This window comes from Mus musculus, chromosome 2 (genome assembly GCF_000001635.26).
Source record: "Mus musculus strain C57BL/6J chromosome 2, GRCm38.p6 C57BL/6J".
Lineage (NCBI taxonomy): Eukaryota > Metazoa > Chordata > Mammalia > Rodentia > Muridae > Mus > Mus musculus.
Window position 1 is genome coordinate 136,080,613 of NC_000068.7, and position 13,589 is coordinate 136,094,201.

The window sequence follows — 13,589 nt, forward strand, 5'->3', positions numbered from 1 at the left end:
TCATGAAGGTCACCTTCTAAAATTTCTAGACAAGAAGTGGGCTCTTTGACACAAACATTTTTCTTCAACTTCAAGGGCTGCTCAATGTAGTGATAAAGATACCGAATTCTCTTCTAGAGTATGAGAGCTCCTTCTCTAGCTAAGACTTTTTAGTGAAATTCATTAGTGAAATTGCCTCAAATCAGCTCAACTTCCGTGGGATAAAATGGAGGTCCTTAGTTCTCTTTCTGGTTTTCCTTGAGCCTGATTTCTCAGAATTTAATATTCTTTTCTAAGTAGAGTGTCTGTATCACACTCTTGCACAATTGGTAATTTGGAGGGTAGGAATGCTCATCTTCAGTTTAAAACATCATGATAACTATAGAACGTATGACCACCATGATGACATACATAAACCAATTCATTTGCACCCCTGAGGTCATACACACACCATCCCTATTTACTCAGTAAGACAAAGTCAGAACACAAGTCTCTCCAACAGCACGGTGGGAAAAAGGCAAACACTTACTTTATTTGTGGTGCAGCTTCTGCCAATGCTCACTGCTCACAGATTCCTTTAAGCTACAGTAACATTTAGTAAACTCACCAAATACTGTAAAAAAATGCCCAATGATAAGAAAATTACAGAAAAAAAATTTTTTTCCATTACACCGTCGAAATTTGTTTGAGTCCAAAATCTGTTATTTCTGCAGAGTTTGCAATGAATTTTTCAATGTTGATTCTGGTTTAAAATGATTCTGGTTTACTCTCTTTCCTCCCCTACATAGTCCTGGTTGAATTATGACACTTTTTTGTGACATTTTAGGACTACCATTTTGGGAATTGAGATTGCCGTTACTCTCACATATTTGTATTAAGATCTTAACAGTTTTCATAAAACATTGATCTTCTGTGTTTTATAAAACAAAGTTATAGATTCTATTTATTGTAGAGCATTTCCAGTTTGGGGAAAAATTGAACAGCTAATCAGCAGAAGGTCATTTTATGCCTTTTTTCCTTTTAAATTAAAATAAATAATTATCAACCTATTAATTACAAAAAATTCTTAATTATGCTTAGAGCAACCAGAGTATCTTCACAAATATATTTTCATATTTGTTACAGTATGCAAAGTCATTAAATAAAGCCTCTGGTTTTCCAGTTTGGTAACAAATGGCTTTTGTCTGATGCATAATTAATAGAAACTAATGATGACTATGTAGCGCTTCCAGAGTTTTAAAGGCAAATCTATACTGGCCTACAGTTAACATGCAAATTCATCCAACAAGCAACACAAAATGTATTGTAGTAGTCATTCATTTTTATCAACATTCAGGAAGATCGAGACAGCAGCACAACTCTCCTTATGTCAGAAACACATTATAACATGGTCACCACTGAAGTTAGACCATACTTGGTAAAGTACCCCCTTGCTAATTCATCCTCTATCATCCGTTCAGACTTTCCGCACAATACATGAATAACAGTGATAAATACTGTGGCATGAAGGTAAATACAGACAAGAGTTTGGTGTGCTAGCATACAAAGTCTTAGAAACAGTGACGGACAAAACCAAACAACTTGCCTTGTTCATTCTCCCTTTGTGAGCCTGGTATTTCCATGGTCTCACTGAAACATTCTACCTGGAGATCTGAGTCCAAAGATCCCAGCGCTAAAATTACTCCCTGGGAGGGAAATTTGGCCACTGAGGATGCCATGCCTATTTGAAGGTGGGCATCAAGGGAAATATCTTGCTCTACAAAAAAAACCAATGGGGTGTTCCCAGAATCCTTGAAGGAAATGTAATTTTTCAAAATACTTAGCATTATCTCAAGGAATCGTTTGGCGATTCTGTGGCTCAAATTTTATTTTGTTATATTTGGCTGGGTAAGCGAAGTGTCCGCACCATCACCATCCCTCCTAACTCTTCTTCCACTACATAAGACACTTGTTAAGATAAGAAAGATATTCTGCTAAAGCTGACGGTGACTGAGGGTCATTTAGTATTCAAAGTTCCTAAAGAATCGTTGGTTCTCTGAAAGGGATAAAAAAGTAGGAAAGGCTTTGTTCAAACTCCTGCTAGTAAACAAGTGTTACTTCAACCGAGACAATGGCTACGTGACATCAAAGTACTATAAATTATCAAAACTATCGTACAGAAAAGTTACAAATTCATTGCAAAATACATTACACTGCTACCATTAAGAAAAAAAGTGCTTTTTATTTTCTTTTCTTCCTTTCTTTATCTTTTTTTTTTTTATTTTGCCAGAAAAGTATTCTTTCAATATAGAAAATCCTATGTGGTACCCTGCATGTGGCTAGGATATATCGTAACGGAGTTTGTACTGAGTCCTTCTGATTTACTGGAAGGGCTGAAAATGTATAATAATGACTTATTAATTAAAGCCATGCTCCAAATGACCATGCCAGCTGTCAGTGGAGAGATGCCTATTATTTAAGACACTAGAAGATGCCCTGGTCTGTCGAACCCTGCCGGTCAGGTCATCACACTGTTCCACCAATCAGCTGGTTTAGAAAGCACAGGTCTTTGCATGTTCTGTGGGTTTCCTCATGTTCTCCTGAATCATTCTCATGTCTTTGCCTAGCTTTGCATCCTGTGTGAATCCTCTCAGTGATGTCTGTATTGTCTCATGAGAGGAACAATGCAAGATGGTGGACCTGCCAATTTTAAGAATGGATGTCCAAGGAGTTCTTGAGCTGTGGCTCTTTGAGAGGGCTCCCTCACCAACATAAGATCTAGGAATCCTCGGAGCATGGAAGAAACCTGCGAAAAGAAACAGACATCATACTGAGGACTAACACAAATGCCAGGCCCACTGTCCTGAAATGATGCCCCAACTAACATCATTGATGACTTCATTGATGACTTCAAATATGTGAAATGAAGGAGAAAGATATGGAAGAAAAAACATACATCATCACTGTAATTGCTTTCAAAGTTTGAAATAATAAGGGTAAAGGATAGAGGAACTATTTATTAAATAAAATAATGATGGTAAGGAATGACAGCAATTGTTGTGTTGGGATTATATCAGTATTGGTTGTACATGTGATAGAGTCAACCAAGACTATGAAATAGTGCTTAGAGGTGCCACCTCTGCTTTCTTCATAGAGAGAAACAAATTTCTCTCAGGTTGGTTGACACGGACATGACTCTTTAATTTTTGAAAAGTTAACTTTTCTAATGTCTATCTTAGTTACTTGGAGATGAGCACCATTAAATGAATGTCCTGATTGACTTTAGCATATTTTGAAGTCTGCTCATTCTCTATCTCTGTTGAGATCTAGAAATATTTCTACCACTCTAAGAGGGTACCTCAGGCTTCTCTCCTTGCTGCTACCTATAGCCCAGCAAGAGGTAATGAGTATCTTACTGCTAATAGGATATGATAGTTTTATCTGCTTTTAGTTTTTGTACTGAATTATATATATATGTATAACATATATTTATGTATATATGTGTGTAATAAATATATGAATGCTATACAGATATAGTTTTGTACAAGCACGGACATATATACATATATGTGCATATATAATACATAAATATATTATATATCATAAATGTATTATATATACATAAATACTGTCAATTTTCATTGACTTATTTTCACTCAATGTTGCATTTATGTGATTCTTTCTTCACGTGTTTCACCATCTTAATTTTTGTGTAGCATTCACTGTCCAATTATTCCATAGATTATTTATTCTTTGGGAAACAATGCTGGGATTTTCCCAGCTATTAAACATTAGGAATAAATATATCTTTGTGCAGTCCATAGCACTCATCTCTACTGGGTGTGGGGTTATTTTCATACAATTCGTTTTTAGTTAAATTTTACTGGTTAATCTTAATACACCCCAGCACAAGTTTCAAACTCTTATTGATTTCTTATGGTTTCCTTTTTACTGCACTTCTGTATAAACTATACTAACAATTTTCTGAGTTCTTTTCATTAAGGGGTAAGATGAAATGGGAGCTTCTACCATTCCAAACTCTTCTCCTGTAAAAGGCAGCATTGAGCTTTTTTCTGTTATAAGGCAGATGGAAGGAGGTATGGCTAGGCTGGGCTTGACTTTGAAATGTCAAGTCTTCCAGGGAGCTGAGAGCTAGCAGGCTATTTCTTGAAACAACCGTGAGCTGTGGCTTAGTCCCAGTCATTAGGTCTTGGAACATGTGAAAAACCATACTCATTGGTTCTTGATATGTATGTGCCTTTTTCTTCCCTTCATGATTTAGTTCCTGCCCATCTCTCTGAAATGTTCAACACCTCCTCTCCTTGCTGTGTTACTGAAACATATAAGCCCTCTTCCTTGGCTTCAGGTCCTTGCATCTGATGCTCCTTCTGCCTGGACTATTTTTCCTCCAGATCTTTGCATGGCTAGTTCCTTCTTTCCAGTTGGCCCAGATAAATCTTTCCATAAAGGGCTTCCTTGTCTTTTCGAAGGAAAGAAGCTCCTCTCTTTCATCTTGTATATTCTATCTCTTCACAATACTTTGGCTTTTTTATAGCATGCACTGATTTTTTTTAATCCATTTGTGTAAATTGTATTACCTTCTTCTCTCCTTAGAATGCAAGCCCTACAAATTCAAGAAATCTGAGGCTTGTGCTACAATATCCCTAGTACTTAGATGTCCCCAGCAGGTACCAGTTACTCAGTGAGGACATACTAGAGTGCTCAATTCACCTCTTACTGGCCCATTGAGAGAAAAAGCTGGTGACCTTTTATAGATGAAAAACTTTGTAGTAGGAGGTATGGAGTCACTTGCCCAGTAAAGGCACAGTAAAACATATATTCATAAAATATATATAAAACATATATTTGAATCGAGATAACTAAGTCCAAAACTTATGCCAAATTAGAGCCAGTGAGCTGGATATGCCATCCTTTAAATGAGCAGAGAGGCTAAAAGACCCAATGGTAATTCTTACCTTGTGTAGGTCCTTCACTCTTGGAGGTAAACTGTCCCGGATCCTCCTCATGGCCTGCAGAGGAGGCTCATTGAAATAGGGGGGCTCCCCATCAATCATCTCTATCACCATTATCCCGAGGGACCAGATGTCCACCTGTTAGGCACAATTCACTAGTTATGTCAGGAATGGAGAATATTCTGAAGTTCGGATTGTGTCATGAAACCTAGAAGACTTATACTTATTTACAAATTTATTTTTAAAAATGTCAAACTTTATGATACAATTTTGCATGCTGAATTATTTCACTCTTTATGCTAATGTCATTTGTTTATATACTTCTTTTAAAGGAATATGTGTGTGTGTGTGTGTGTGTGTGTGTGTGTGTGTGTGTGTGTGTCTGCGCACAGGCATGTGCATGTGGTTTGCCCTCAGAGGCCAGAAGAAGATGTCAGAGCCTCCAGAACTGGAATTACAGGTAGCTGAGAGCAGCCGAATGTAGGTATTGGGATGAACCCATTGCAATGAACCCAGGTCTTCTGCAAAAGCAGTGTGTTCGCTTAACTGTTGGGCAATCCATCTCCCTACCCTGTGTGTGTCTCAAAGATGACTCTAGTTAAGTTCTTACCAGTTCATTAGAAATGAAATTTTACCATTCTTAAGTTAGAGCTTTAATTTTTTTATCCTGTTATGTTCTGTATTAACTGCTGACCAGGCCAGATAAAAAAAAGAAAAGAAAAAAAAATACAAACTTTTATGTTATGAAAATAGAGAAGAAAGTTACGCTTAGACATAAGAAATGGAGAAAACTCTTTAACATGTTTAAACTTCAAGAAGCTGCTTCATTCCACACAGAGTATGCTTTCATACTTTTACAAATGTAAAAATGTACAATGTTTCACAGTGTTCCTTCCCCACCCACTTTGGAGCCTACCTCTTCTGCTTTTTGTTATTTTAAATGAACCCACATAGGATCCTGCTTTATAAGCTATTTGCAAAGAGTAGCAAGCAGTTCTGAGTAAGGAATGTGCAAGCTGGAGGACAAGAGACCAGGGCAGTGGCTCTGTAAGCCCCTCTAGCCATCTCTCTCGATGCCCTTATTGCATTTTTATCTGTCCTCTGCATCCTTCCTCTACTTCTTGCAGTGACTGTCACTGATTTATCTCTGGCAAACACAGTGAGAAAACCAAGTTGGGTCCTCATTCAGGATCACAGGAAGAAGAGCAGGAGAATAGAGCTTGGCTTGTTTCTGGTGCCACTCTTCGCTCATCAGTACAAGTCACTTGTCATTACCATCTAGGGCACAATGCATAGAAGCACTCTGGGAAATCTCTGTTTGCCTCTGAGTGTCTGTGCACACTGTTCCCTGCCTAGAAAGCCTCTGCTTAACCCTCCTTCATTTTCATATTCTAAGCCATAATAGGCTTTCTTTCCTTTCTAGAAGAAATAGAAATTAGGCTGTACTTTTTCATTATACACACATGTTTTTCTATTATATTTCTATTATATGCAAATATTACTTCCTTGGGGGAACTTTCTGTACTTCTTTCCCCTTTCTGAAGTATTCCAGTTATATTTCCTTACAACTTGTCATTGTGTGTGGGACTCGCATTTTACTGACTCCATGATCTGCTGCCCAATTTCCTGTAAGACTCCAGAGAAAGCCACTGTGTAAAGACGGTGGCAATGTCCCCAGTAGGACCAGTGTTCCTTCTGTCATAGTCTACTTTGAGCCAGTAGATGCCCAGTGGTGGGGATCAATGGAGTCAGAAGTCCCTTAACTCCTAGACCTACTAATCAGGACCACTATGCCTCTGAGCAGATCTCAGGGCCCATTGACCCCAAATGATAGCTGCTAACTACTTACCTCTGTCCCATAAGGTAGCCTGGAAATCACCTCAGGTGCCATCCAGTATGGGGTACCCACCAGTGACTTCCTCTTTGGCACCTCTTTGGAAACTTGAGCACAGAAACCAAAGTCAGATAACTTTATCTGAGAGAAGAAGCAAAGCAGTAAAGGGATAATTAGAAAGCACCACCCAGGAGGAGTAGACAGACATACACAGACCTGCCCACCAGGAGTAGACAGACATACACAGACCTGAAAAAAAGGGACCAAGAGATTGATTCACACTCACTACTGGGACTCAGATAAGAAAGAAATTACCAGAACCTTTCCTATCAGTCTTCAACTCCTGCAGCTTTCACCTCTCATGAAATTATAGGGCAAGCACAGGTAATCCTTACAAGTTAAGTATATCCCAAACCACATTATTTCTCAAACCCACAATGACACCACAGATGGTGCTTTTGTGTAATGGAGGAGATATGCTCTGTAGAAATGTGACTCATGTGGCTGAAGTTCAGACTCTATGTGTTGAACACATTTAGATCCTTATGGACCGTAAGATCACTCAAATACCCCTCATCCTTATCTCTATTGACGGTAGTGCAAGATCTCTAGTTGTCTAGGTTGCTGAGTTAACAATGCAGTGCCAGCTTCCCCTTCTTTTTGGCTTAGCTCCTTTGCCCGTGAAAATCGAAGTTGCCAATGTGAACGTCTGTGCAGGTATAAATCTAGGCATAGAAACTGAGAGTCAGCACTCACTTGGCTGTCAGACATTTAAAGTGGTTATCCCAAGGACTCATATTATTTATCTTTGACATCATAAAAGTACTCTGAAAATCCTTGCACAGAACATTGCTGCTCTTGAGACCATATTTCAGAACAAACTGCACTGTGAGACACCTGCTGATATACGGATTTTAAATGTCCAGGACTCGGTTTATTGCTGGAAGGTACAGTTCCTAGTCATGATGACCTGTGCTGCACTCCAGACAGTCTTATAGACAGAACATTAATGGACAAATTACCCATTATTGACAATAGAATCCAAGAAAGTGGGCACTTTGGGCACTGATTAGCAATGTTACAAATGACCATCAGAAGTTAAGAATGCTATGGATCGAAAATCTTCTGATTTTTGGGTACAGATTATCTCTTGCTGTTCTTCATATTTTTCTGAGCTTCCCTCAGCCTTTCTCTTGGCTCTCCTTCAGCTACACTCACCTTACATATGAGGTGTGCTCTAGCCCTTAGACTTCTGATTTCAGGGCTTACGTCTTTCTATCTACTATTTCTTTCTATCTATTGTGTTGGGCATTCTTCCCTTCTCTATCTGAACTTGGTTTTGACTAGGAGTTTAGCTACGTGGTACAGTATTTGTCTAAGACAACAGACACCCCCTTCTTTTTCAACCATAATCATATAGCTCCATTGGAATTTTTATAATGAAACGATATGTGTTTGTGCATGTTTGTGTATGTGTGTGTGTGTTTATCTGCATGTATACACCTGTGTGTACACACCCGTGTGTGTACCATCATGGAGTCCACAGGTCAGTGTGTGGTATGTTTCTTCACCTATTCCCCTCTTTCAAGACAAAGGCCCTCCCTGAATTTGGAGCTCCCTAATTGGCTAGAATCTTCCTGTCTCTGTCACCCAGTGCTAGGATGATAGGCATGTACAGCTATGCATGGAGGTGCTGGGTATCTGAACACAGGTCCTCATGCTTGCACAGGCATGGTACATACTAAGCAATCTCCTCACCCTCTAAAGCCTTTAGGTCTATTTTAAAGTTTGATCTATTATTAATTAAATTGTGTGTCTGCAATACATTAAAATATATTCTTTTTTGGAAACACTAGTATGAGATCCTATGTTTCATGTTCTAGTTCCCTTTTATTGTCAACTTGAAACAGCCAAGGGTCACCAGAGAGGGTGGCCTCAAATGAGGAGTTGCCTTGACCAGATTGGCCTGTGCACACACCTGTGGGGAATTGTCTTGATTATTAATTAATGCAGGGGGGCCCAGCCTACTGTGGTGGTTCTATTCCTAAACAGGTGGTCCTGGTTTATGGAAGAAGTATAGATAAGCATAAGCCTGTGAGAGAGAAAGCCAAAGAATGTGCAACAAGCAGTGTTCCTTCATGATCCCTGCCCCAGTGTACTAGTCTTGATTTTCTGCCCTAGCTTTCTCAATGATGGGCTGGGAACTACAAGCATAAGGCAAGGAAAGTTTTTCTCCCTTAAGCTGCTTTTCTGTCATAGTATTTATCACCGCAACAGAGCAACTGGAACAGAAACTGATACCAGCCATTCACTGTGGAGTTAATACCTTGACGCTCTGATGTTGTATTGTGCCTCCTACTCCTTTCTTGTATTTAATTTCCAACCTCCCCTATAAATGATAGTGGCTTCAAGACTGTCTGTAGCATATGTGTCTGCACAAACTATGGAGAGAAGACCTTTGAGTATCTCTGTTTCTATGTCAACTAGGATCAAGAATCTAGATGGATGACTACCATTTTTAATGAGGTTGAGTTAAATCCTGAGGAAGGACTGGAACCATTAAGGATAAATCTAAGGGCCTGAAACAGTAGCTTTACACATTTACCATGAAAATATTACAATCTTTTAGATATACTCCTGAAAACCAATTGAGTATTATCCCTGGCTATGCTTTGAGAAAGGAACCCATAGTATGGGTAGAAGTAGGTTTGCACACATCACAGTTTGGACATGGTGTCCACAAGTTTCTTTCAAATCTTGGTGAAAGAGTAGGAACATTTCTTGACCTGCCAAAAGAAACTTTTTAAACACTTGGAGCTAGAACATTGATAACCTGCACATGTGCCCTCCTGCACAGCACAGCCCTTTATGGACCAATTAATTCCCAGAAACCAGGCTAGGTATAGGGAGAATTTAGGTTGACCAAGGGAAGGACCAGAGAAGAATAAGAAGACGGGTTTTACCTCCCTCTCCCTAAGGACCCACATATCATATTCTTCATGATCCTGGAGGATACCACAAGAAAGATGGGAGGTAGGAGGCAAGAGGAATGAAGCCAGTGTTTAGAATTTATTAATAATCTGGTTCAATTTTGACTGACAATGTTTAAATTATTCAAACATCTTAAATCTAATTAAATTAAAATAGAGAATTAAAAAAGGAATCTAGCAAGTAGAACATTTTTCAGAAGTGTGGGTAAACTTTAGGACATTGTAATGTTTCTTTGTGCACATATATGTGTTTTGTGTGTGTTTACGTGCTTTTGAGTGCATATACCTGGTGCAGTGTTAGTTGTTTCTAAAGCTTATAATTTCATTTTTCTTAAAGAAGGAATTTATTATTCCTTTTCTTATTATCATATAGATTGAAGACTGATGGTCACAATTATGGCAATACATTTCCTTTGCCTGCACATATCAGAAACTTGAATGACTAAGAAGGACCTTTTGAACATTTGGGGACATGAACTTTTCAATCTCATTATCTTATTGTGGGTCACTCTTTGATTACATGGAAAAAAAAAACTTCAAAATCTGGCATCCTAATAATTACTTCCCTGACAAAATGTGTAACTTAAGGAATTGAAACTAGATGCTTGGAAGTTAGGCCCACTCTTCTTCTGCATGAGTATAAGTGCCTTTGTATGATTAAAAAAAAAAAAAAAACTCATCCAAGTACATAAAAGACAGTTTTCTAAAAAAGCATAATTGCACACAACATTTGTCCAAATAAGTCTCTAGCAGATAAAGAGAACTCAAGTAATAAGTATAATAAAGCACTGTGGGCAGATCTTAGAAGCAAATCACACAGCTCACGCTGAGGATTGTTTTAGATGGAATTGTATCGTGTGGCTATAGCAAACTATCCCATCTCCTTAATGCAGTTATGCTGGGGGGAAAAAAAAACAGGAGGAAGCGCATTACCTCCAGCCAAGGGAGATGCAATGCATTACAAAACACACCAAGAAACTCAGAGTTTAGGGTTCGTATGGAGCAGTTCTCTCACTTAATATCCCAGCCATCTCCAACACATCCTGACCAGGAAATGAGCTACAAAAAGACGCAAGGTAGAGGAACGTGCAAAAGAAAGTCCGTTCTAGGACAGTTGTAGATGTAAAATTGAATTATAAATTTCCTGTTCCATAAACTGCATAATCTGGAGAATTATATCTTTGCTTCATGTTTTGGGTTATGGCCAGAGATGTCTTCCTTTGTGAATATTTCTTGGATGCTTTCTACAAGCAATAGCACTTAAAGTATGCAACTTCAGTATGGTTTGGCAGTTTGTTAGTAATGAAGGGTCCTGGGTACCAATTAGTCTGATTAGATCATCATCCCAGAGGCAGGATCCAGGAAATTGTTTTTACTTTCATGTTCTCTACTGGTTTCAGATGCTCACTAAAGTCTGAGAACTTCTGCCTTACTGAGAACAATGGCAAGAGACAGTAATAAAACCCTGAGGCCAGGAGTAGAAAGAGCCAGTTTGATAATGGGAAAAGCAGCATTGCTTAAGGTCCATGTCATCAAACACCATCTCCAAGAGGAGAGGGAGGCGATCATAGACATTAACTCAGAGGGGCAGAGTCCTCATTTCTTCTACCATTAGACAGAGAGCAGAGAGTTGAAAGATACTTTCCTGAGCTTTATCACACTGTTAAAGGAAAGCTGGAAGCTTATCCTAAGACTTCCTGTGATCCCTCCTACGCTGAGTTATCCTCCCTCCGAGAACAGGCAGGAAGGGTTCATAGATGGAGATCAGGACAAGTTTCAGAGACAGTAAAGCTATTTCATATGCCCAAATCTCTGTTTATTTAAAAATAGCCTTTGTGTGATTATCTTTAAGCCATCTGTTAATTGTAAACTGCTATTTAAGAGATAAAAATGTCAAAGGGAACAGAACTAATAATACCAATCCATTAAATGAGCAGTCGGAGATAATACACCAGGGTACATCCTCGTTGAGGAGACACTGGATTCCTGTTGAGTGTTGGTGACATTGTAGTGATGGGGTGGAGTGGTCATAAGATACTGGTTGATGATCTGTGGTCATTTGACCTTTATTCCTCTTTGAAGTCATATAAGGGATGAGCATAGACTCTTTATTTTACCTATAAGTACCCCATTAGTTGGTGTTTTCCCCTGAAACACATCCCAAGGCAAGAATTCAGGCAGGTCACTTACCTGAGGGATATTAGAAACCCTGGCGATGAGATGGGTAAGTGTAACATGGAGAGGAAGAACAGCTGATCAAGAATTAGCTACCAGCACTTTAATCCCAGCACTTTGGGAGACAGAGGCAGGAGGATTTCTGAGTTCGAGGCCGGCCTGGTCTATAGAGTGAGTTCCAGGACAGCCAGGGCTACACAGAGAAACCTTGTCTTGAAAAAAAGAAAAAGAAAAAGAAAAAGGAAAAAGAAAAAAAGAAAAAGAAAAAAAGAAAGATAGGTTTCCACAAAAGTCTGGACGAACCTCTAGCAGGATGGGCTATGTGCAGTCACACTTGTTAGGGCATTTACATTAATGGTGTGAGTAGATTTGGGCACAGTGCTGCCAGGCTGAGTTTTTCCAAGGATTGTGGATATTTGAAAGTTTATGGGAAATCTCCCAAGTTGTAACATATGGGAATCAGTTTATAGTTAAAAAAGAAGAAACTGACCGTAGCGCCCACTTTTGTGCATGCCCTTTCAGTGAATAGATTTATTGGTCATGGGCATAAATTCTATTCCAGTTTGGCAAAAGTCATTCACTTGTTGCTTACTGGCCTCTAAGTATTACACAGAGCTATGGGATCCAGCTTGTTTCTTTCACTCCATCCATTTCTCTTTATTCGTATTTTAAAACTCCATTCCTGGATAGAGACTGGAAAAGCCCATTGGAACCAATACTCTGTAGTGTTCTGTGAGGGGAAGGAGCACATTCTGGGCAATACATCAGGAAACAAGATCCAGTCAGCATGCTGGCGCTTCCTTCCTCGAACCCTGCCACCTCTGACAGTGCAAGCTCTGTCCATGCCAGCCTCCTGTCTCCGCATCCAGGAGCCTGCTCTGATTGTTCTCTGGAACAGTTCTGGCTCCATCATGCTTCTTTCTCCTTGCTTGCTTAAGTGAGTTATGGAAATCCTCACACTTACCATCTTCTGTTTAATGTTTGTCAAAATAGTTGCTTTCTCCTTTGCATCTGTGATGTAGGGATGTAGGTATGGATGTGTGGGAAGAGATAGCAGACATCTGTGTGTGCAAGTGAGGAGGCCAGAGGTCAACCTCAGGTGTCTCACTCTAATGGTCTTCATTTTATTTTTTAAAACAGGACCTTTCATGGAACCTGGGGCTTACCAGTTAGCTAGCCCAGTTGGCAAGCAAGACCCTCAGATCCTCCCATCTCCACTCCCAGTTTTGGGATTACAATGAGGCATCACCGTGCCTGGCTTTTTATGTGGGCCCTGGGGATCTGGATTCAGATCTTCATATTTGTGCCTCAAGCACTTTACCCACAGAACTATTTTCCCTGGTAAGGATCAATAAAATTGGCATTTTACGAATTACTTCTATATGCTTTTAATGACATTCTTACAGCCTAAATGATGTAGCTTAATGAAGTAAGTACTTTCTTGTGTTCATCTTTTGGACCTGTATTTTCCTAGCACATAATAAATGTTCAGAAAATAACTATGCGAACAAATCACCAAGACTCGGCACATTCACAATGCTTCTGTTCTTATAGGTTCTTTTGAGTTCACAGAGGTATAGGGATGCTTGAGATACAGGCTCTACCTCTGAAGATATAAACTAGGTAGTTTAATAATCTTGCATATTAAACAAAGGTAAA

The 13,589-nt window shown here is 39.2% G+C and overlaps 1 protein-coding gene across 8 annotated transcripts in view; it reads right to left on the bottom strand.

Annotated features, from left to right (window-relative positions):
* Positions 1–475: 475 nt before the first annotated feature.
* The window catches only part of Pak7 (p21 (RAC1) activated kinase 7), a 306,881-nt gene continuing 293,767 nt past the window's right edge, over positions 476–13,589 (bottom strand). For 5 of the 8 annotated variants that reach the window (XM_030251160.1, XM_017318219.2, XM_006499510.4 and 2 more), the window contains 3 exons: positions 6,781–6,906; positions 4,935–5,069; positions 486–2,764 (listed from right to left, as the gene is read on the bottom strand). In XM_030251160.1, coding sequence (XP_030107020.1) covers positions 2,609–2,764; positions 4,935–5,069; positions 6,781–6,906 — 417 coding nt within the window. In that variant the 3' untranslated portion in view covers positions 486–2,608. Of the gene's footprint in view, positions 2,765–4,934; positions 5,070–6,780; positions 6,907–13,589 lie in introns of all 8 variants that reach the window. The other 3 variants (NM_172858.2, NM_001360384.1, NM_001360382.1) reach the window with 1 other exon arrangement.